The following is a 20812-nucleotide window of genomic DNA, read 5'->3' on the forward strand; positions in this document are numbered from 1 at the left end:
TCAGTGACACAGGGCATCTGGAGCTGGGTGAACAACAGGCGGTGGAAGTGGCTTTGACCTGGACAATCTGAGAGGGCTTCCAATAGGAGGCGTGTGCAGATGGAGGTGGGAGAAAAGCTTGCAAAAGCCAGGAGGCAAGAAAGACTATGGTTTCCTAAGGCCAGACGACTGGGAAGCTCCAGGGTGGGGAACTTCTTAGTTCCCCATGGGTCCAAGACATCCTAAAGGGGCCTGCAGCTGGCCATGTGGCTGGAGAATGCCATCTTCAGACATTTGAGGGGTCCTTGGGTTAACTCGTCCTTCACGTCCTCCCTCCTTTCCCAAAGCAGGTCACCACTCCATGGTAGATGGGGCTGCCTGGAGCAGCAGTAGGCACCCCATCCCTGGAGGCGTGCAGCTACGCCAGGGTTTTACACAAATCAGCTTCACCTGTGAGGGGACCGTTGTTGTATCTACATCTTATGATGACAAAATGGAGGAGCAGAGATGGGGCCAGGCAGCCCCGTCAGGGAGGCTTCAGAAAGGACTCAGCCTACAGGAGGCTGGACTAGATGACTCCTGAGGCATCCTCAAGTCCTGCCTATTGCAGGCTTAGGGAGGTGGAAACCCCTCACCCCACAAGGAAGAGTGTACCGCTTAGCTTGGCGAATGGAGAGACAACTGCCCAGCACAGCATCCCCCGCAACAACACTGGGAAGCCAGGGGGTCCTAGAAGGAAACAGGGCTTGGAGAGAGACCCCTGCCACCTTGCAGCCCCCTGTGCTGTACCAGTGGCCTCAGAGCAGGATGTCCACATGCAGTCATAGGGAGCAGTGACCCCAGCAGGGGGGATGCCCACATGCCCTCGTGGGGAGCAGTGACCCCAGCAGGGGGGATGCCCACATGCCCTCATGGGGAGCAGTGACCCCAGCAGGGGGGATGCCCACATGCCCTCGTGGGGAGCAGTGACCCCAGCAGGGGGGATGCCCACATGCCCTCGTGGGGAGCAGTGACCCCAGCAGGGGGGATGCCCACATGCCCTCGTGGGGAGCAGTGAGCCCAGCGAGGGGGGATGCCCACATGCCCTCATGGGGAGCAGTGAGCCCAGCGGCGGGGGATGCCCACATGCCCTCATGGGGAGCAGTGAGCCCAGCGGGGGGGATGCCCACATGCCCTCATGGGGAGCAGTGAGCCCAGCGAGGGGGGATGCCCACATGCCCTCATGGGGAGCAGTGAGCCCAGCGAGGGGGGATGCCCACATGCCCTCATGGGGAGCAGTGAGCCCAGCGTGGGATGCCCACATGCCCTCATGGGGAGCAGTGAGCCCAGCGAGGGGGGATGCCCACATGCCCTCATGGGGAGCAGTGAGCCCAGCGAGGGGGGATGCCCACATGCCCTCATGGGGAGCAGTGAGCCCAGCGTGGGATGCCCACATGCCCTCATGGGGAGCAGTGAGCCCAGCGAGGGGGGATGCCCACATGCCCTCATGGGGAGCAGTGAGCCCAGCGAGGGGGGATGCCCACATGCCCTCATGGGGAGTAGTGAGCCCAGCGAGGGGGGATGCCCACATGCCCTCATGGGGAGTAGTGAGCCCAGCAGGGGGGCATGCCCTCATGGGGAACAGTGAGCCCAATGGGGCGGCATTTAGCGGAGTGATCCAGCTGCCCAGTTCCACTCAACTCACTGTCTCACCTCAGCAGAGTGGGCAGCACGAGGACTCTGATGGGCAGGCTCCAACCCAGGGACAAGCCTACTGCCCCCGAACCTGGGTGTGAGGCAGGAAGGTAGGCCTGTGGCGTTGAGTAGGCCATGTCTCCAAGCCCCAGCTTCCCCATCAGTTAAATGGGGTACAGCATTTCCCCTTTACCAGGCAGAGCCGGAGGAGGTAGGATCTATAATTGTTGCGTGCCCCAAGGTGTGGCCACCCATCCCTGGGCCCATTCCTGGGAGTAGCTGCTCCTGGATGGAGCCCCGAGTTAGACAAAAGCAAAGCTGAACGAGAGAGAGAGAGAACGCCTTAGTCATGGCAGGGAGCTGGCGACAGCAGAGTGGTCACCAAACACACGCCAGGGCCCTCTGCCTGAGCCCGAGAGGAAACGCAAGCCCCAGGGCCCAGGGGAGTTGTGTGTGATCAGGCGTTCCTGCTCCCTTCTGTTACTCATTTCACCCTCAGCACCAGCAAGGTCAGAGGCCCTGGGTGGTGGAGGGGGCCTGGGCTGACTGGGGGGCTTCTGACTCTTGGGCCTGGGCAAGTTTTGAGCCTTTTATAGCCTTGTTATCCACACCCGTAAAAGGGGTCCACCCATCCCCCAGGGTTGCTGCAACGTCCCTGGCCAGTGCCCAGTGCTCACCCCCATGCCACTAGCCTTGAGTTCTGCCTTCTCTTCCCCTTCCTCCCCCTTCCCCCGGGAGATGGGCCCAGGAATGGGAAGGGCTTGCCTGAGGTCACACAAGCCACGCCTGGAGCAGGTGTCCTTGCCAGGCCTCACACCCCCAGACACCGTGACGGCTCTGACAGCCGTCCTGGTCCTGCACCTGTGGCACCATCTGTGCATCCTGTCCCTGACAGAGGGTCACTGAACCCCTGCCCTCCAAGAGCTCGCTGGGGTACTCCTACCCTTGATACAAAGCACAAAGCACTGGTGGGATGGGCAGGAGGGCCAGCGGCCATGTCCCCACGCCCTACCTGTTCGCTCCGTGAGAAGGGCTGGCGTCTCCAGAAGGAGATGGCTGTCAGCAGGGAGGGGAGACTGCCACCTGGGGACACTGCAAAACAGTCTTGGTCTGGGGTATGGAGGTGCTGTGTGATGCGGTGTGGGTCTCCTCCACTGCCTCAACTCTAGTGTTGAGGTCTGTACACCAGAGCCCGAGGTTGGCCAGATGAGGCTTTGTGCTTTGTTCTCGGGTTCTCTGGCTGCGGGGTCTGGAGTTCGGGCTCAAGCACACGCGCAGCACTTCTCTTTGCAGTCTCACCACTTGCTTGTACACTAACCCCATCTCTTGCACGGCCCCCGCATGTGCTGATGGTGCGGGCACTGGGCGAGGCAGCGCGTCTCTGTGCCCACCTCCTCTCGGCCCTCTCCCCGCAGAGAGGAGACCATCACCACCGTGGTGAAGAGCCCCCGTGGCCGACGCCAGTCCCCCAGCAAGTCTCCTTCCTGCTCGCCTTCCCGCCGCCCTGCCAGCCCGCCCAGGCCAGGCCTGTTGGCCCCTGAGCTGCTGTCCTCACGGGGGGCTGGGCAGCCCCACAGGCCCGAGGCGGAGCCAGGGTGGAGGCCCACTGTACCCACGCTGTTCGTGACAGGGCCTGAGGCCCCCAAGCCGGCCTCACCCAGGGCTGCTGGGCCCCAGCCCAAGTGGGTGGAGGTCGAAGAGACCATCGAAGTCCGGGTGAAGAAGACAGGCCGAAGGGGCACGTCCCCTGCCAGAGAGGGGCCCGGCAGCTCTGCAGGGCTTCTCTTCACACCGCCTGGCAGGACCCCTGGAGGGGACCCCAATACAAACAACTCCAACAACAAGCTGCTGGCTCAGGAGCCCCCGGCCCGTGGCAGAACCGTGGTCAGCGTTGGGGAGCCCTTGGTCTTCCACACGGACACCGGGCTGGAGACCCCTGAGCTGTCCCTTCCCCAGGCCGATGAAGAGGAGGCCCCCCTGGAGCAGGAGGAGGGGGGTGGTGCTAGCCTGGCGGAGGAGCCTCAGGACACTGAGGGCCTTCAGGGCCGTGACCCCAAGATCCTCACACACGACGGCCACGCGCTGACGCTGGCTGACCTGGAGGATTATGAGCCCCAGGAAGGGGAGACCTTCGGCTGCGGTGGCCTCTCGCCCAGTGCTTCTGACGACCCGCCCTGCGAGGTCTCGGTGCTCCAGAGAGACATCAGCGAGCCCACCGTGGGGCGGCCAGTCCTGCTCAATGTGGGGCGCCCAGCGGGCCCCCAAGGCCCACCCGGCTTGTTCAGCCGCAGGCTCAGGCCCCGGGAGGTGCGTTCTTCGGGGCCGCAGGAGCTTGGCCCCGTGGGTGTCTCCTTCTGCGTGCGGGAGGCCCGGGCTGGGGATGCCGCGTCCTGGAAGCCGTCCTTCTGCACTCAGGTCCAGCGCTCTTTGGACAGTGGTCAGAGCAGCTTCAGAACAGAGGTTTCCACCCAGACGGTCAGCTTTGGGACTGTGGGCGAGACGGTCACCCTGCATATCCGCCGGGATGGGGGTGAGGCCTCTGGCCCCTCCCAGGGCTGAGGCCAAGACTGTCGGGGGCTCTGTGGCCCAGGGTTGAGAGGACCCACAGGGCCAGGACACCCTGATGCAGCTGCATGGTTGCACGGGAAGCGGCGCCCCTCGGACATGTGTGCTCGTGACCCCTCGCTCTCCAGCAGCTCGGAGCTTGAGCTGCCCTCCCTTCCCGCCCCTGGCGCTTCCTACCTCACAGGACTTGTTTTCAGTGGAGGATACTCACACATCTGTCATCTCGCAAGTACCCACGCCGCTCCGAGAGCGCTGGCCGGAGCAACCCTTAGACTGCAGCTCGGGCCTCAGGGCTCTGGATGCAGAGCCGGACTTGGGCATCAGTCCTGCTCCGTTTGCGAGGCAGCGGCTGCCACGTAGGCCCCGTCTGCCCCACCTCCCGCCCCAGTCCCAGTGGCCAGGCCGGCACAGCCCTGCCCCTGGCCCAGCCAGGGGGGCTTTCCCAGGCCACATGTCACCCATGAATGTTGTTCTTGGCTTCCGGGAGGCCTGCGTGGGGCCCAGCTCGGCAGACCCTCCTGGGCGGGCCAGGGTCTGTGCCTGGGAAGCAGCCCGTTGGTGGATCCCGATAACAATAAACCGGTTGCCTGCACTGTCTTTGTCCTACTCCTTCTGGCTTCTCCACCCTGTAGCTCCAGTGATTTGGGCAGGAGGGGCCCTCAGGCCTGGCCCTGGGGACCCACCGGTGGGCAGCCTAGGTCCCCTCCATCGGCAGCCCTGGGTGGCACCCAGCAGTGGCCCACGGGTCGTGGTCCGTCCTGGGGTCCCTGGCTGGAGGCGTGACAGCTTGCTGGTCCAGCTTGCCGGCACGTGGGCTGTGGGGCTGGTTGCGGGTACACACGGTGGGACCAGGACAGTCCATAGGGGTTCCTCTCAGCCTGCTGGGAGCTGAGCAGACCATCCTGCCCTCTGTGCAGCCGGGGCCATTGTCAGGACAGATGTGGGGGGATGTGAGGCTTCAGGGGTCCCGCTGACCTCCTTGGAGGGGGTAAGGAGAGGATGGTTGCCCTAATGTTGGAGAGGGCGTGAGCCCCGGTGCCGGAGAGGGCAGACAGACCACAGCCCGTCTGGTTGCTTCTGCAGCCTGGGGTCTGAGGATACAGAAGAGGGAGGCTCAGGCAGGGGACCTGCTGGGAGTGGAGGGCATTCCTGGGCATGTGTGAGGCCGTGGCACAGCCACACGGGGACTGGCAGCCAGGAGGAGGAGGAGGGTGCTGCACTGGGGTGCTGAGGAGGCTGAGACACAGAGGGTCTGATGCTTCCCAGAGGGGCGGCGTGGGAGGCGGAGCAGGGGCCAGGGAGGGTGTGGTGGCGTGGGCTGGGCCAGGCTGCAGGTGGAGGGGAGAAAGCTGCTGGGAGGGGACAGGGGTTGCCCTGGGAGGGCAGGAAGGGGGTCCACCCCCCTCAGATCCCCTAGCCCCTGATTCAGCATCAGGCTGTCCCAGGCGTCCCTAGAGTGTGGGGCTGGGCAGCCCAGCACGTCCGGAGTGGGCCCTGGGGGAGGCCAGCCCCAGGATGAAGGGATGGAATGAGCTGAGACTGAGGGCAGAATGGGGTGGGGCGTGGGGCGTGGGGCGGATGTCCAGGCCCAGCTGCCCCTCGTGGAGCCAATGTTCTCCCAAAGGCATCTGGGCACCAGCCTGGGGGTGGCCAGGCCCTGACCTCGCTGCCTCCCCCCCGGGACAGTGCCTGGGTCACTCTCTCTCTCAGGACCTCCACCTCTGGCACCTCCAGAGCAGAGCGGGTGGGAGAGGCAGCCCGGGGTCAGCTCACCTGGGCAGTCTCTGAGGACAGGGTAGAGTTCCTCGACACCCTCCCAGGCCCAGGTCACCCCTACACTCTGACTCACCTCCCCTACAGACGCTGCTGTCCCACCCCCAGCCACCCTGGAACGAGCAGAGCAGGAGATCACGTCTGTCCAGAAGACACTGGTGTGCCCCGAGGCTCTGGGACCTTCTGCAGGGGACCATGCTGGCCCGGGCTCTGGCCCTGGGGGGCCACCGGAACTGCAGGATGCTGGTCCCCAGCCCCCAGGCATGGAGGCTGCAGACGCATCCGGTGAGGCCCAGTGGGAGGCTGACTGCAAAGTGCCGCCTGCTCCCACATCCCCCCACCCCCCCGTGCTGACCCGTCTTGGTTACCCCGGCTGTCCTTCCCATGGGGGTAAACTGGCAGAGCCCTGGGGACCCCAACATCCCAATGGCTCCATGCACTGGGGACCCTGGACAAGGCCCACCCCTTGGTCATTCTCAGTCTCCCTATCTGTGGAACTAGGCAGGGAGGTGGGTTCTGGGAGGTTCTTAGCCTCAGCATGTCTGTCCTGGGAGCCAGAGGCCTCCCGTGGTCAGCCCTCGGCAGACACCCTGTGTTCCTGGGGAGGTGAAGAGGAGGAGGGGGAGAAGAAGGAGGAGGGGGAGGAGGGAAAGCAGAGGGAGAAAGGAAGGAGGGGGGGAGGAAGAGGAGACAGAGGAGGAGGATGAGGAGAAGGAGGAAAAGGATGAGGGGGAGGAGGAAGAGGAAGGGGAGGAGGAAGGGGGGAAGGAAGAGGAGGGAGGGGGAGGAGGAAGAGGAGGGGAGAAGGAAGAGGAGGGGGAGGAGAAGGGACAGGAAGAGGAGGGGAGGAGGAAGAGGAGGGAGGGGTATCGAGCTTTGCTCCAGACAGATGAGACCCTAGAGATGCTGCGAGGCTCCTGCGCCCCATGTAGGGATGGCCGGGCCGTGGGCACGGCCTGGCGGGGGGAAGCCTCAGGGCCAGTGGCCCCGGGCTGGGCCCCAGGACAGGAAGGTGCCCCGGCTTCCGGGCTCTGCAAGGAGGCCGAGGGGGCCAAGGTGCGCATGCGCGGCCACAGCCCTGGCTTTGGGGGCCCCAACCCTGCTCCCCTGCTCTGCCTGTGCGGCCAGCCTCTGGACCCTCGAGGGCGACACACGGGCACATTGTGGGGCATGGCCCCCGACCCCACTCCGTTTTGCGTGTCAGTTAAGTCTCTCGCCTCTCCCCAGCTGAGCCCCCGCTGAAGGTGCCGCAGCCCCTCCCCGACGCGGGCCTGGAGCAGGACTCGGGGCCCCATGCCGCGGCCCAGGGACGCATTGTGCCCATCCGGTAACCTCCCTGGCGCACTGGGTGGGGACAGTCCACGAGGGGACATCCTAGGGGCAGGGCAGGGCCCACTGGTCCTGCCCACGGGGACAGAAGGAGTAAGGGGTGGGCTCCGGGCCCCCCAGGACGCTCCTTGTCAGCCCCACCCCGAGCCCAAGGGCAGGGCAGGGAGGAGAGGCCGCCCTCGGGGTGACGGGCGTGGGAGGAGCCCCTCCTCCCCCAGAGCTGGGGTCCCACTCTGTACATCCCTCCAGAAGAGTCTGCTGCAGCCCCCCGTAGCCGCAGGGCAGGGACCCCCATCTTATCAGGAGTGGAGGGGCGGGCCAACAGCTCACCCCGCTCCACCACCCCAGGATGGAGGGTGCGGCCTGGCCGGGGGCTGGCGCAGCGCAGCTCTGGGACGTCCACAGCCACGTGTTCACGGAGACCACGCACCGGACTTACGTGTACCAGACCAGGGACATGGGTGCCACAAGTAGGCAGGGGACGCAGCGGGTCACGCGTGTGCCCCCCAGGCTGGGGGGGCATATGCAGGGTGGGGCGTTTGAGGCCAACCTGCGTGTCCCAGCCCTGCTGGGGCTGGGGACCCACTGCTCTCTGTCTCTGTGTCCCCTCCGTGGGCACCGCTTGGAGGGGAGGGGGGCAGCCATGAAGTGGATGTCCGCGGCCCTTTCCCCTCCCAAGTTAGCATGCTCTGTGTGCCCTGCCCTCTGAGAGCTGACACAGTGGTTAGAGGGAAGGAAGCGCTTCCTGACCGTCAGGGGCCTGGGTTGAGTCAGGAGGAGGTCGCCTTCACTTGAGAGGCAGGTGGGCTCTGTCACCCTGGGGCATATCTCGGGGTCTGGCTGCCCACCCAGGGCGCTGCGGTGTCGGTGACCGCAGGCCGGCTCGGGTGGGCGGGGCCGTGGGCGCGCAGCCCAGGCCCCTCCCCACCGACTCCCTCGCCCATCCCCAGGGCCCCCGTCCATGCAGGTCACCATCGAGGACGTGCAGGCACAGAGGGGCGGCACCGCGCAGTTCCAGGCGGTCATCGAGGGCAGCCCGCAGCCCACAGTGACCTGGTACAAGGTAAGGACAGGCGCGGGGTGGGGGCCAGGAGGAGGGAGTGTGTGAAATCTCCACGGAACACGGACTCCCTGAAGGGCAGGGTGGGCTGCGGTCCCCGGGTCCCCAGGATGGGCTGATAGCCGCCCCGCCCTGCGCCTCCAGGACAGCGCCCAGCTGGTGGACGACACCCGGCTCAGCCAGCAGCAGGAAGGGACCACGTACTCCCTCGTGCTGAGGGACGTGGCCCAGCACGACGCCGGCGTCTACACCTGCCTGGCCCGCAACCCCGGGGGCCAGGTTCTGTGCAAGGCGGAGCTGCTGGTCCTGGGGGGTGAGTTGGAGACCCCTCCCAGGCCCGTCTCGGCTCCACGCGGGTGTGGGGATCCCGGGGCTCTCAGGGGCTCAGGCACAAGGAGCTGCCCCCGCGGACACTAGAGTTGGGGACAGAGGGACGGGGCGGTGACACCTGGCCACACCGCAGGCTTCCCCCTCCCTGACCACAGGGGACGACCTGGACTCCGAGAAGCAAAGCTCCCGGAGGAGACTGCACTCCTTCTACGAGGTCAAGGAGGAGATAGGAAGGTATGGCCCCCAACCCCGCCCTAGGAGCCCCCCAGCCCTGCCCCCCCGGAACCCCCGCCTCCTGGAGTCCCCATCCTGGAGTTTCCCACCTGGCAGCCTCCAGTCGCCCCCACCCCACGGATCCCCCGCCCCTGGGAACCCGATTCCCAGGAACCCCGACCCGGGAGGCCCCGACCCCCAGCTCCTGCCCCCTCCCAGCCCCCGCCTGCCAGCAACCCCGCCGCCCCGACCCGGTACCCGGGTACCGGTATGCCGGAGCACGGGTCCCTCCAGAGCCCCCGCCCCCAGCAGCCCCCAGCAGCCCCCTTTCTCCGGAGTACCTTCCTACGCCCAGGAGCCCCGCCCCTCGGAGCCCCACGCCCGGCGCCGTCCAGCGTGGGCTCCCCTCCTCCCAGGGGCGTGTTCGGCTTTGTGAAGAGGGTGCAGCACAAGGGCAACCAGATGTCCTGCGCCGCCAAGTTCATCCCCCTGCGGGGCAGGACGCGCGCCCAGGCCTTCCGCGAGCGGGACCTTCTGGCCACGCTGAGCCACCCGCTGGTCACCGCACTGCTGGACCAGTTTGAGACCCGCAAGACCCTGATCCTCATCCTGGAGCTGTATCCCGCCCTGGGCACGAGGGTGCGAAGAGGGCGCGCGCCCGGGCGGGCAGGGGTCCAGAGGGCCGCGTGGGGCCTGCAGTTCTGGTGTCCCCGAGCCTGGCGCGTTGTGGGGCAGCCAGCCGTGCCTCCTGCGTCCTGGTTATGATGCTGCCTGACTACCCCAGACCCGGCGCCGTCCTCGTCCTCATAGTTCGCGGTCCCTTGGGCCAAGGATTTGGGCAGAGGGTTCAAGACATGCCTCAGCGAGCCCGTACTGCGCTCTCCCCGGCCTCTCCAGCAGGGAGGTCGGACTTCTCAAGTGCTGGGGCTCCTCGGGCTGCCCACCCAAGCTCCAGGGAGGGGCACACCCCCTGCCCTGTCCCCTCTGGGTCATTGCCTAGCTGAGGGTCTCTGGGTGTCAGGTGTGCTTGCCACACCTCCACCTCCCCAGTTAGCACCCCAGGCCTGGGAGGGTGTGGGAGGTGGGCATGGGCAGAGGGGAGAGAATGCCTCCACTCCTGCTCTGCGGCTGCCCCCTGGCCTCAGCCCGTCTTCTCCAGGTCCCTGTCTCTCCCACCCTCCCCAACCCGGAGCACCAGCATCCCCAGCATGGCTCCCCACCCCCACCCCAAGATAAGACTCACCGGGCGTGTGGGGCCAGGCTGGTTCCAGACCCCAGTGCTTTCCTTGACTGGAGCCCTAGGTGCTCGGCCGAGGAGCTGCTGGACCGCCTGTTCAAGAAGAGCGTGGTGACCGAGGCCGAGGTGACCTTGCCGCTGGAGCCGCCAACCTCCCACTCCACCTGCCCAGATCGTGTGTCCCTGCAGACCGTACCCCCCAAGCACTCCCCAGCTCAGAGAGCTGTGGGGCTCCCCAGGGCCCCCCAGGTGTGGCAGCTCCTGTCCCTGCTGCCCCTCCCAGACCACTGGCCATAGCGCACTTCCTGCTCTGCTCAGGCTGCTCTACACACCCAGACGCAGCCCACCTGGGGGCCCAGAGGAATGCCCTGGCCTTGGGGCACACAGGGGTCAGGGAGTCGGGAGGCTTTGCACTAACCTGCCCCTTGGGATGGTCCCAGACTCGATCTGGAGGGAAGGGGAGGCATTGTAGTGGGAGCAGGGCCAGGAGGGAAGTGGAGGGGAGGTCAAGGCTGGCCCTTCCGCCTGAGCGCCGGCCTCTGCTGCAGGTCAAGGTCTACATCCAGCAGCTGGTGGAGGGGCTGCAGTACCTGCACAGCCAGGGCATCCTCCACCTCGACATAAAGGTACTTGCCCCCCTGCCTCCAGAGCCTGGGGAGGGCCAGGTGGGGGCCTAGGGCCTGCTGGCTGGGAGGGCACAGGCCCACCACTTCCAGTCTCCCTGTTAGGACTTGCTCACCTCTGGGGACGGGGAGCTCACTACTATTCCAGCAGCCCCGTCAGGTGGGGTGTCGCTTTGTTGGAGCAGAGGCCACCTCCAAATGGCACTGAAACTTGCCCCGGGGCTGCCCACGGCTATGCACTGGCCTTACCATCACTGTGGGACAGCCCCTCACAGACCCTTGAGGGGGAGGGTACCCCCACCGGCAGCCCTGGGAGTCACCTCCTTAGGGCTCGGCCTCATCTACTCCCCGGTTCTGCCCGACAGCCGCCCAACATCCTGATGGTGCATCCTGCCCGGGAAGACATTAAAATCTGTGACTTTGGCTTTGCCCAAAAAATCACCCCGGCAGAGCCGCAGTACAGCAAGTATGGCTGCCCTGAGTTTGTGTCCCCCGAGATCATCGAGCAGACCCCTGTGAGCGAGGCCTCCGACATCTGGTGCGTGTCTGGGTCCCCAGGGACGCGGCTCCCACACCGTCTCCCACCTCCCTTCCGCCCTCAGTTCCCGGCCCACACTGCTCGCCCATCGCATGCGGGCCAGGCCTGGGGTGACTCACGGCTGTGGTTTTGTTCCCACAGGGCCATGGGGGTCATCTCCTACCTCAGGTGAGCAGACCCTGCCCCTGTCAGCCGCCTCCTCCGAAGCCAACCCCGGACCCCTCCTTAGCAGGCCCACAGGAGGCTATGCGCACTGTTGGCCACTCCCCAGATCAGAGACCCAAGACCCAAGGGGAAGCTATTTTGGGAACAGGCTGTGGGCCAACTCTGATAAGAGGTTTCTGCAGAGCGCTGTTCACACACGCCCTGTCCCAGAGAGCTCTGCTGGGCTCGAGGTAGAGCGCTGAGCTGTTTCCTTAAAGGGTCTGGGTGGTTCATCCTGAGGACTGTGTTGTAGACTGAGCCTGGATCCCACCTCAGGCTAAGGCTGGGTACCTACTTCATGCTGACCCTTGATCCCTGTCCCAGGCTGAGCCTGGATCCCACTTCAGGCTGAGGCAGGTGGCCACCCTAGGCTGACCCTTGATCTCTATCCCAGGCTGAGCCTGGATCCCACTTCAGGCTGAGGCAGGTGGCCACCCTAGGCTGACCCTTGATCCCTATCCCAGGCTGAACCTGGATCCCACTTCAGGCTAAGGCAGGTGGCCAACCTAGGCTGATCCTTGATCCCTGTCCTAGGCTGAACCTGGATCCCACTTCAGGCTAAGGCAGGTGGCCACTCTAGGCTGACCCTTGATCCTTGTCCCAGGCTGAGCCTGGATCCCACTTCAGGCTAAGGCGGGTGGCCACACTAGGCTGACCCTTGATCTCTATCCCAGGCCAAGCCCAGATCCTGACCCCAGCCTGAGCCTGGATCCCAGCTCCAAGCTGAGCGTGGATCTCTGGGCAAATCTGAGACACTTGCTAGGATTCGCAGGGCTGGATCAGAGTGGTGCTAAGCCCATGCGTAGTCAGACCACCATTCCAGTGAGACCCAGCACTGCCTGTCCTGGCGACCTGCCCCCCACGGACCCAGAAACCCAGGGCCATGTCTGAAGGCAAGCCACGTCTCTGCTTTCAGCCTGACCTGCTCGTCCCCGTTCGCTGGTGAGAGTGACCGAGCCACCCTCCTGAACGTGCTGGAGGGGCGGGTGTCCTGGAGCAGCCCAATGGCTGCCCACCTCAGCGAGGATGCCCAAGACTTTATCAAGGCTGCCCTGCAGAGGGCCCCAGAGTGAGTGCACACAGCCCTTCCCCTGCCCAGGGTCCTCATCGCCTGTCCTGGGGACCAGCTGACCCCTGGCCTGACCCCGGCCTTCCTCTCCCGCAGGGCTCGCCCCAGTGCCTCCAGGTGCCTCGCCCACTCCTGGTTCCTGGTGAGTCGGCTGAGCACGGGCAGGCCTGGTGCTCAGGGAGGGAAACAGGCCAAGAGGGGCAGGGGACCTGCCTGGGCCATGGGGCACATCCGGGTCTCCCCCTGACGTGGCTTTTCTCCTGGGCGCCCCAGAAGTCCCTGCCCGCCGAGGAGGCCCACTTCATCAACACCAAGCAGCTGAAGTTCCTCCTGGCCCGCAGCCGCTGGCAGGTGAGCCGTGCTGCGCGGGAGGGGAGGAGGGGGATGCTGTGTGTCCCGCGGGCCTGGGAGAGTGGGAAGCCGGGCTGGGCGTCCTCTGTGCGGGGTCTGCTCTTGCTGAGCCGAGGGGGACGGGGTGCGTGCCCCGTGCAACGTCCCAGGCAGGGTGAGGACAGAAAGACGGAGCCCTGAGGAGGACCGGGCTTTTATCCACCACCCCGACCCGTCTCCTGAGTCTCCCGGCTGGGCCCCCAGGAGCCGGGAGGGCAGTGGCACCCGGCTGACGGCGGTTCCCGCACCCCCAGCGCTCCCTGATGAGCTACAAGTCCATCCTGGTGATGCGCTCCATCCCCGAGCTGCTCCAGGGCCCACCGGACAGCCCGTCCCTCGGGGTGGCCCGGCACCTGTGCAGTCAGGCCAGCGCCTCCTCCAGCAGCTCTTCCTCCTCCTCGGACAACGAGCTGGCGCCCTTCGCCCGGGCCAAGTCGCTACCGCCCTCCCCAGTGACCCACTCCCCGCTGCTGCACCCCCGGGGCTTCCTGCGGCCGTCGGCCAGCCTACCCGAGGAGGCCGAGGCCTGCCCGCCCGCCGAGGCTGCGCCCCTGCCTGCCTCAGCCCAGGGCGCAGAGCCGCCGGCCGCCCCGGGCTGCGTGCCTCGGCAGAGCGTCATCCGCAGCCTGTTCTACCAGCAGGCGGGCGAGGGCCCGGAGCGCGGGGGCCCGGCCGCAGGTGGCAGGCGGCACCCGGCCCGGCGGCGGCACCTGCTCAAGGGCGGCTACTTCGCCAGCGCCCTGCCTGGCCTGCGTGAGCCGCTGCTGGAGCACCGTGCGCTAGAGGAGGCGGCTGCCCGGGAGGAGCAGGCCGCCGTGCTGGCCAAAGCGCCCTCCTTCGAGACGGCCCTGCGGTTGCCCGGTGCCAGCACCCGAGGGGCCCCTAGCCGCAGCCGCTCCCTGGACCTCGACCGGCCCCACGCCGCCAGCCTGTCTACCGAGTCCTGCCCAGAGGGACAGTGTCCCACCCCCACCCCTGCCACCACCACCACCCCCTCGGGCCTCCTGGAGGCCCCAGGGCAGGGCTCGCCCCGAGCGGGTGCCCGTGGCAGGGAGAGGGAGCGTCCAGAGGGGTCCCTGCAGGGGCCGAGACTGTTTCCCTCCACCAGTGGCGACGTAGCCCCCACTCAGCAAGAGGGGTGGTCCCAGGACAGCTGTGGGGGGCAGCAGGACCCTTTCTTTCACCCCCAGTGGGGTCCGGCCCCCCGGGAGGGCTGCAGGCCCCCCACGGCTGTTGCACCACAAACTCCTGGCTCCTTGCCTCCGGGGCCGGGCCTGGAGGCCCTGTCCACACCCCCAAGCCCCTTCCTTTCAGGGGAGCCTCAGGCCCCCCCTTCCCCAGCCCGAGCAAGCCCCCAGCCAGGCTCTAAGAAGGGGCTGGAGAACACTCCTCTCCCCGGGAGGCTGGGCCCCCCCAGCTCCCCAGGGCCAGCCTCTGCAGTGGGTTTGGAGCCCGGACTCACCCCGGACGCCGAGGACCTGGCCCAGGAGGCAGAAGACCTCTCTGACTCTGAGCTTAGCCCACAGCGGCCTCAGGAGCAGGCGACCACCCGGAAGTTCTCCCTGGGGCAGCACGGGGGCTACGCGGGGGTGGCCGGCTATGGCACCTTTGCCTTTGGTGGGGACGCGGGGGGCATGCTGGGGCAGGGCCCCCTGTGGGCCAGGATGGCCTGGGCCACCTCTCAGTCCTCGGAGGAGCAGGATGAGGGGGAGGCCAGCGCGGCGCCCCTGCCCGAGGGCGGCGGGGCTCCCCCGAGGGCCTCCCCAGAGCTGATGTTGTGGGAGGGCGTCGGCGGGGGCTCCCAGGTGTCACTCGTGCAGATCCGGGACTTGTCGGGTGACTTGGAGGCGGCCGACACTGTGTCCCTGGACATCTCGGAGGTGGAGCCCGCCTACCTCAACCTGTCGGACCTCTACGACATCAAGTACCTCCCGTTCGAGTTCATGATCTTCAGGAAGGTCCCCAGGCCACAGCTGCCACCCTCCCCTGCGTCGGAGGCCGGGGAGGAGCTGGCGGAGCTCCCAGAGGCCACGTGGCCCTGGCCTGGCACGCTGGGCCCGCCAGCCAGCCTGGAGATCACAGAGGGGCCGGAGGACACGGAGGCCCTGCTCTGGGAGGCCGCCAGTAGCAGGAGGCGCAAGGGGTCGCCTCCCTCAGGTGGTCTCCTCCACTTGCCCAGGAGGCGCGCGGAGCTGGAGGAGCCCACAGAGCTGGGGCTGCGCCGGAGGGTGAGGGCCTCCGTGGCCCACATCTCCCGCCTCCTGAGGGGCAGGCCCGAAGGTGACTCCCCCTACCACCCCGCCCCTGTCCCAGGTCTGGGCATGTCCAGGTGTCCCTGCTCTGCGCCTTGCGGCGCCTCGCCTCTCCCATGCTCAGGAGCCCGCCTGACGCAGGGAGCCCCCCTGGAGCCCCCACTGCCCTCCTCTGGCCGGGCACACCCCAGCCTTTGTTCCCTAGGCCACCTCTCGGCCTCTGCGACCAGCCCTGGGACCCAACACAGGGAGGCCTGGTGACGCCCCGCCCTTCGGAGTGGGAAGTGGGCTGGCCCTCCCTGACCTCGACCCCTGGGTCCTCACTGACTCCAGACCCTCCCTGACCCCACGTGACCCAGAGCCCTTGGCCAGGCCTCCCCAGACACCTGTGGTCCCCAAGCTGCCAGCCTTACTTGCCCAGGTGTCCCCGCCTGACGGGCTGCTCTGATGGGCAGGGAGGGTGGTCTTCATGGTGGACTTAGCTCCAGTTCCCAACAAAACCCCTGGGACCCGAGCAGTGGGCAGCAGGTGGCCGCAGTCTTGCTCTCGTGTTCCTGGCGCAGTGCCAGGCAGCTGGCTGCCCAGAGGGGCCCGCCCCTCGGTGTGACTTCCCACGGCCCTGTCCTCTCTGCAGGTCCTGAGGAGAGTCCCCCCAGGAAGAAGGCAGGCCTAGCTTCTTTCCGGCTGTCAGGCCTGAAGAGCAGGGACCGAGGTGGCTGCACTGCCCAGGGGACCTGGCCGTCGGGGAGGGAAGCCCCTTCCTAGGTGCCCAGACCAGCAGGGGCGGGCAAACTCACACCGACGGGAGCTCTATCCCAGACAGGGGCCTCCGGCACCCCAGCTTTTGAGGGCTAGCAGTCTCAGAGGTCTTCCTGGAGGAGGCGCTCATGTTGAAGATGAGCTGGTTGGGAGTGGCGCTCATCTTCAGTGTCCCCACCGTGGGGTCCAGGCTTCACTCTTGGGCTGGGGGTGACCTCTGAAGGCTCACCTTGCCTCCCTTCCCCAGCGCCATCATTCCTAAGGGAGCTGGCAGATGAAACAGTGGTCCTGGGCCAGTCTGTGACTCTTGCCTGCCAGGTGTCGGCCCAGCCAGCTGCACAGGCCACCTGGAGTAAAGGTGAGGAGCTGTCCTGGGCCGGGGGCGCTTGTGGAGGGCATCGCTCTCAATGTAGAGGGAAACTGAGGCCCGGGGAGGGCGTGGGGCCACGGGTAGTCAGGGCCGCCCCCTGGGCCCACTCTGACCTGCTCTGCTACAGACGGGGCCGTCCTGGAGAGCAGCAGCCGCCTCCTCATCTCCTCTACGCGCAAGCACTTCCAGCTTCTGACCATCCTGGTGGTGACGGCAGAGGACCTGGGCTTGTACACCTGCAGTGTGCGCAACCGGCTGGGCATGGCGGCCACCACAGCCGTGCTACGGAAGGCAGGTGGGTGAGCCGAGCAGGGCCATCGTGGTGGAACGGGGCGAGGGGTCACCCCCATCTGTTGCCTCCACCTGGAGGTTTCTGCCAGGCCCGTGGAGGCTGTGGGGGGCGGCCTGAGCCAGCTCTGCAGACCGGGCCCCCTGGCTGGGGTAGCAGGAGGCAGGGCGAGCCCGCTGGCCAGGCCCTCTCTGACCCCTCCGCCGGGCTCCTCCCCTTGCGCTTCCCACGGTACCTCCGGCCCGTCCGTCTCTCCAGCAGATGCAGGAGAAGGTTGTATCTCTACTCGTCAAGCCGAGATCTCAAAACATAGTGCCGGGTGTGTTTCTGGGGGAGCCAAGACGGGGGCTGTGGGCCTAGCTCTCAGACTCCTGATCCCCAGGGTGGGGCCGGCCCTCGGGCGGCCAACCCCAGGAGCCTGGCAAAGCTGAGCCGCCAGGGCAGGCCCCTCTGACCTGGGGTGGGTGGGGGGTGTGAGCGAAGGCCACTCCACGGGGCTCCTGGGCATGCAGTGGTGGGAGGGGAGCCTGGTGGGGTCGGCAGAGCAGACACCTCCTGAGGCCCCCACCAGGAGAGGCACTGGGCCCCTCCTGCCTGTCAGCATGGAAAGGGACCCCTGAATGAACGGGACTGGGGGGCCTGGCAGCAGGGTGGGTGAGGCGCGGCCAGCGGGGCTCAGAGCTGCTTCGGATGGTCCCTGGGAGCCTACATCAGACCCTGATCGTGGGCCTTGCAGAGCTCCCTGCGTGCTCCCCGCGTCCGGACATCGGGGAGGTGTACGAGGACGGGGTGCTGCTGGTCTGGAAGCCTGTGGAGGCGCATGGCCCCGTGACCTACACTGTGCAGTGCAGCCTGGAAGGTAGGGCCGCCCCCTGCCCTGGCCTCCTGGGGGCCCCCGGGGCCCGTGGGGGCGGTGCTTAGGGGAAGTGCCAGCCTGCTGAGTGTCCTAGACACCCATCAGGGAGTGACCTGGCCCCTCTGTGCCCCCGGCGGCTTCCATGGGGCGGTGTCTCTCCACCTCTAACTGGGGTGGGGGCCTCTGGCTGCCCCACACCGCCCGCTCCGTGTGCCCAGGTGGCAGCTGGAGCACACTGGCCTCTGACATCTTCGACTGCTGCTACCTCGCTGGCAAGCTTGCTCGGGGCGGCTTGTACACCTTCCGGACGGCCTGCGTCAGCAAGGCGGGCATGGGCCCCTTCAGCAGCCCCTCGGAGCAGGTCCTCCTGGGAGGGCCCAGCCACCTGGGTGAGCCGCTCCGCGGGGCCTGGTAGGGCGGGAGGGGGCCCTGAGAGACCACACGCCGCTTGACATGTACCCCCTCAGGATGGTTTGTTCTGCCTGCTGTGCCCCCCCAAATGGCCGAGGAATGAGGTCAAGTGTGGGGGGTTCAAAGAGGGGCCCTTGTCAGGGCGATAGGAGACAAGGTGGGGGAGCTGGGGCTGCAGGCCCCAGTCACCACTTCCCTCCCACAGCCTCTGAGGAGGAGAGCAGCCCTGCTCGGCCAGCCCAGCCCCTGCCCAGCACGCAGACCTTCGCCTTCCAGACACAGATCCGAAGGTGCGGGGCCTCGGGGGACAGCGGGTGGGCGGTGCCACAGCCTCCCTGACCCCTGGCTCTTCGAGCTCCTACCCCAGCCTCAGCTTCCCTGCCCAGGTGTGGTCCCCAGGTGTGGTCCAGAGCATCTGGCGCCCCTCCGGGAAGGGTCTGGTCACCTCCCACTGGGCTTCCTCCCAGCTGTTCCAGAGCGGGAAGGAGGGGAGAGCTGCAGGAGGGTGGTGGGGACCTGGGTGTGCCGGCAGGGCCACCTCACGAACCTGGCTGGTGCTTCCTCACCAGGGGCCGCTTCAGTGTGGTGCGGCAGTGCCAGGAGAAGGCCAGCGGACGTGCGCTGGCCGCCAAGATTGTGCCCTACCGCCCCGAGGACAGAACGGCCGTGCTCCGGGAATACGAGGCCCTCAAGGGCCTGCGCCACCCACACCTGGCCCAGCTGCAGGCCGCCTACCTCAGCCCCCGGCACCTGGTCCTCATCTTGGAGCTGTGCTCTGGGCCGGAGCTGCTCCCCTGCCTGGCAGAGAGGTGAGGAAGGGGCCCGCCCGGCCTAGAGGTGGGGCTCAGGGTGCATCTCGGCCCTGCCTCCAGCGGCCCGGCCACAGGGGGGACTCAGCAAAATCCTGGGGCCACTCCCAAACCCCCTCTGCAGTGGACAGAGCCAAGCCCCCTCCCCAGGTGCTCCCCCTCGGCCTGGGCTGAACCATCCTCTGCCCCCAGGACCTCCTACTCGGAGTCGGAGGTGAAGGACTACTTGTGGCAGATGCTGAGTGCCGCCCAGTACCTGCACGCCCAGCGCATCCTGCACCTGGACCTCAGGTCCGAGAACATGATCGTGACTGAGTACAACCTGCTCAAAGTAGTCGACTTGGGCAATGCCCAGAGCCTCGCGCAGGAGAGGGTCCTGCCCTCCGAGGGGTTCAAGGACTACCTGGAGACCATGGGTGAGCTGGGTGCAGACGCTGGGCCTGACCTGGGGAGGGGCAGGCCAGGAACAAGCCCCTCCCCAGTCCTGCCTCCTGCCTCGCTCCACTGCAGGCACTCAGCCCCTCACTGGCGCCCCTCTTGTGCCCCGCCCCCCAGCTCCAGAGCTCCTGGAGGGCCAGGGTGCAGTCCCACAGACCGACATCTGGGCCATAGGCGTGACGGCCTTCATCATGTGAGTCCTCCAGCGCTGGGGGGACTGGGTGGGAGGGCGGTCCCAGGATCCATGGAAGGAGACCCCAGAGCCCTGTGTCCTCCCATCCATCGAGGGTGACATCAGAGCCCCGAATCCCCCATCCATCAAAGGAGACCCCAGAGCCCCGTGTCCTCCATCCATCAAGGGTCACCCCAGAGGCCTGCATCCCCCATCCATGGAAGGAGACCCCAGAGCCCTCGTGTCCTCCTTCCGAGGGTGACACCAGAGCCTCATGTCCCCCCATCTATCAAAGGAGACCCCAGAGCCCCATGTCCTCCCATCCATCAAAGGAGACCCCAGAGTCCTGTGTCCTCCCATCCATCGAGGGTGACCGCAGAATCCCCCGTGTCCCCCATTCATCCAGGGTGGCCCTAGAATCCCCCGTGTCCCCATTCACCGAGGGTGACCCCAGAATCCCCCATCCCCCATCCATCGAGGGTGACTTGAGTCCCCTGACCTCCACCCCCAGGCTGAGCGCCGAGTACCCGGTGAGCAGCGAGGGGACGCGCGACCTGCAGAAGGGCCTGCGCAAGGGGCTCATCCGGCTGGGCCGTTGCTACGCGGGGCTGTCCGGGGGCGCAGTGGCCTTCCTACGGAGCACTCTGTGCGCGCACCCCTGGTAAGGCTGGCCCCGCCCCGCCCCCTGCCCGCGCGCCCCGCCCGTCTCGCCCACCCCTCCGTCCTGCCCGGCCCGACCCCAGCTTCCGGAGCGTGGCTGACGCCGGCTCCCGTGCTCCAGGGGCCGGCCGTGCGCGTCCAGCTGCCTGCAGTGCCCGTGGCTGACGGAGGAGGGCCCGGCCCGCTCCCAGCCCGCGTCCGTGACCTTCCCCACGGCGCGTCTGCGCGCTTGCGTGCGCGAGCGCGAGAAGAGGCGGGCGCTGCTGTACAAGAAGCACCACCTGGCCCAGGTGCGCTGAGGCCCGGCCCCGCCGAGCGGGGGTGTTGTCGGGGTCGCCCTGCTCGGCCGCGCCTCAGCCTCTCCTCCAGGATTCTCTGCATATGCCCAGACACGCCAATAAAAAGCAGAACCGGACGAGTCATCTGTTTCATTGTTTTATTTGCGCGGGGAGGTGAGGGTCCTACCGCATTCCTGGGGTTTGAGGGGCCGTCCAGGCAGCAGAACTGCCCTTCCCTGTGGACCGGGTGGCCTGAAGCGTCCTGGTTCCTGGGCTGCAGGAGTCGGAGCCTGTCAGGGCAGCCTCACTTTCAGTGACCAGTTGGTCCTGGCTTTCAAACAGAAGCCCCTTCAGTCCCGGGCAAACTAGGACAGTTGGTGCCCAGCCTCACCCCACACACGGGCCTCTGAGGCACCTGCGCTGGGGCTCCCGGGTGCTCCAAGGTGCATGGGTGAAAAACCATAGCCTGGCTCCCACAGTGACCTCCCTGGCCTGGCATGGCCTCCAGGACCGGCCACGGCAGCCCTTTCTGGG

General features: G+C 67.0%; 1 protein-coding gene across 1 annotated transcript in view; it reads left to right on the forward strand.

The window, feature by feature from the left end:
• The window catches only part of OBSCN (obscurin, cytoskeletal calmodulin and titin-interacting RhoGEF), a 159170-nt gene extending 138757 nt beyond the window's left edge, over nt 1–20413 (forward strand). Inside the window, 28 exon segments of the mRNA XM_058554620.1 lie at nt 39–47; nt 5071–5074; nt 6100–6276; nt 7219–7318; nt 7669–7790; nt 8271–8383; nt 8525–8693; nt 8866–8944; nt 9340–9540; nt 10226–10286; nt 10709–10786; nt 11149–11321; nt 11463–11489; nt 12442–12594; nt 12691–12736; nt 12868–12945; nt 13239–15264; nt 15871–15948; nt 16243–16353; nt 16493–16660; nt 17391–17513; nt 17729–17899; nt 18127–18211; nt 18491–18730; nt 18923–19146; nt 19286–19361; nt 19852–20001; nt 20122–20413. Of these exon segments, the coding sequence (XP_058410603.1) occupies nt 39–47; nt 5071–5074; nt 6100–6276; nt 7219–7318; nt 7669–7790; nt 8271–8383; nt 8525–8693; nt 8866–8944; nt 9340–9540; nt 10226–10286; nt 10709–10786; nt 11149–11321; nt 11463–11489; nt 12442–12594; nt 12691–12736; nt 12868–12945; nt 13239–15264; nt 15871–15948; nt 16243–16353; nt 16493–16660; nt 17391–17513; nt 17729–17899; nt 18127–18211; nt 18491–18730; nt 18923–19146; nt 19286–19361; nt 19852–20001; nt 20122–20299 (5220 nt within the window). The 3' untranslated portion in view covers nt 20300–20413.
• Nucleotides 20414–20812: the final 399 nt, after the last annotated feature.

The sequence above is a fragment of the Diceros bicornis genome, chromosome 1 (genome assembly GCF_020826845.1).
Source record: "Diceros bicornis minor isolate mBicDic1 chromosome 1, mDicBic1.mat.cur, whole genome shotgun sequence".
Taxonomy (NCBI): domain Eukaryota; kingdom Metazoa; phylum Chordata; class Mammalia; order Perissodactyla; family Rhinocerotidae; genus Diceros; species Diceros bicornis.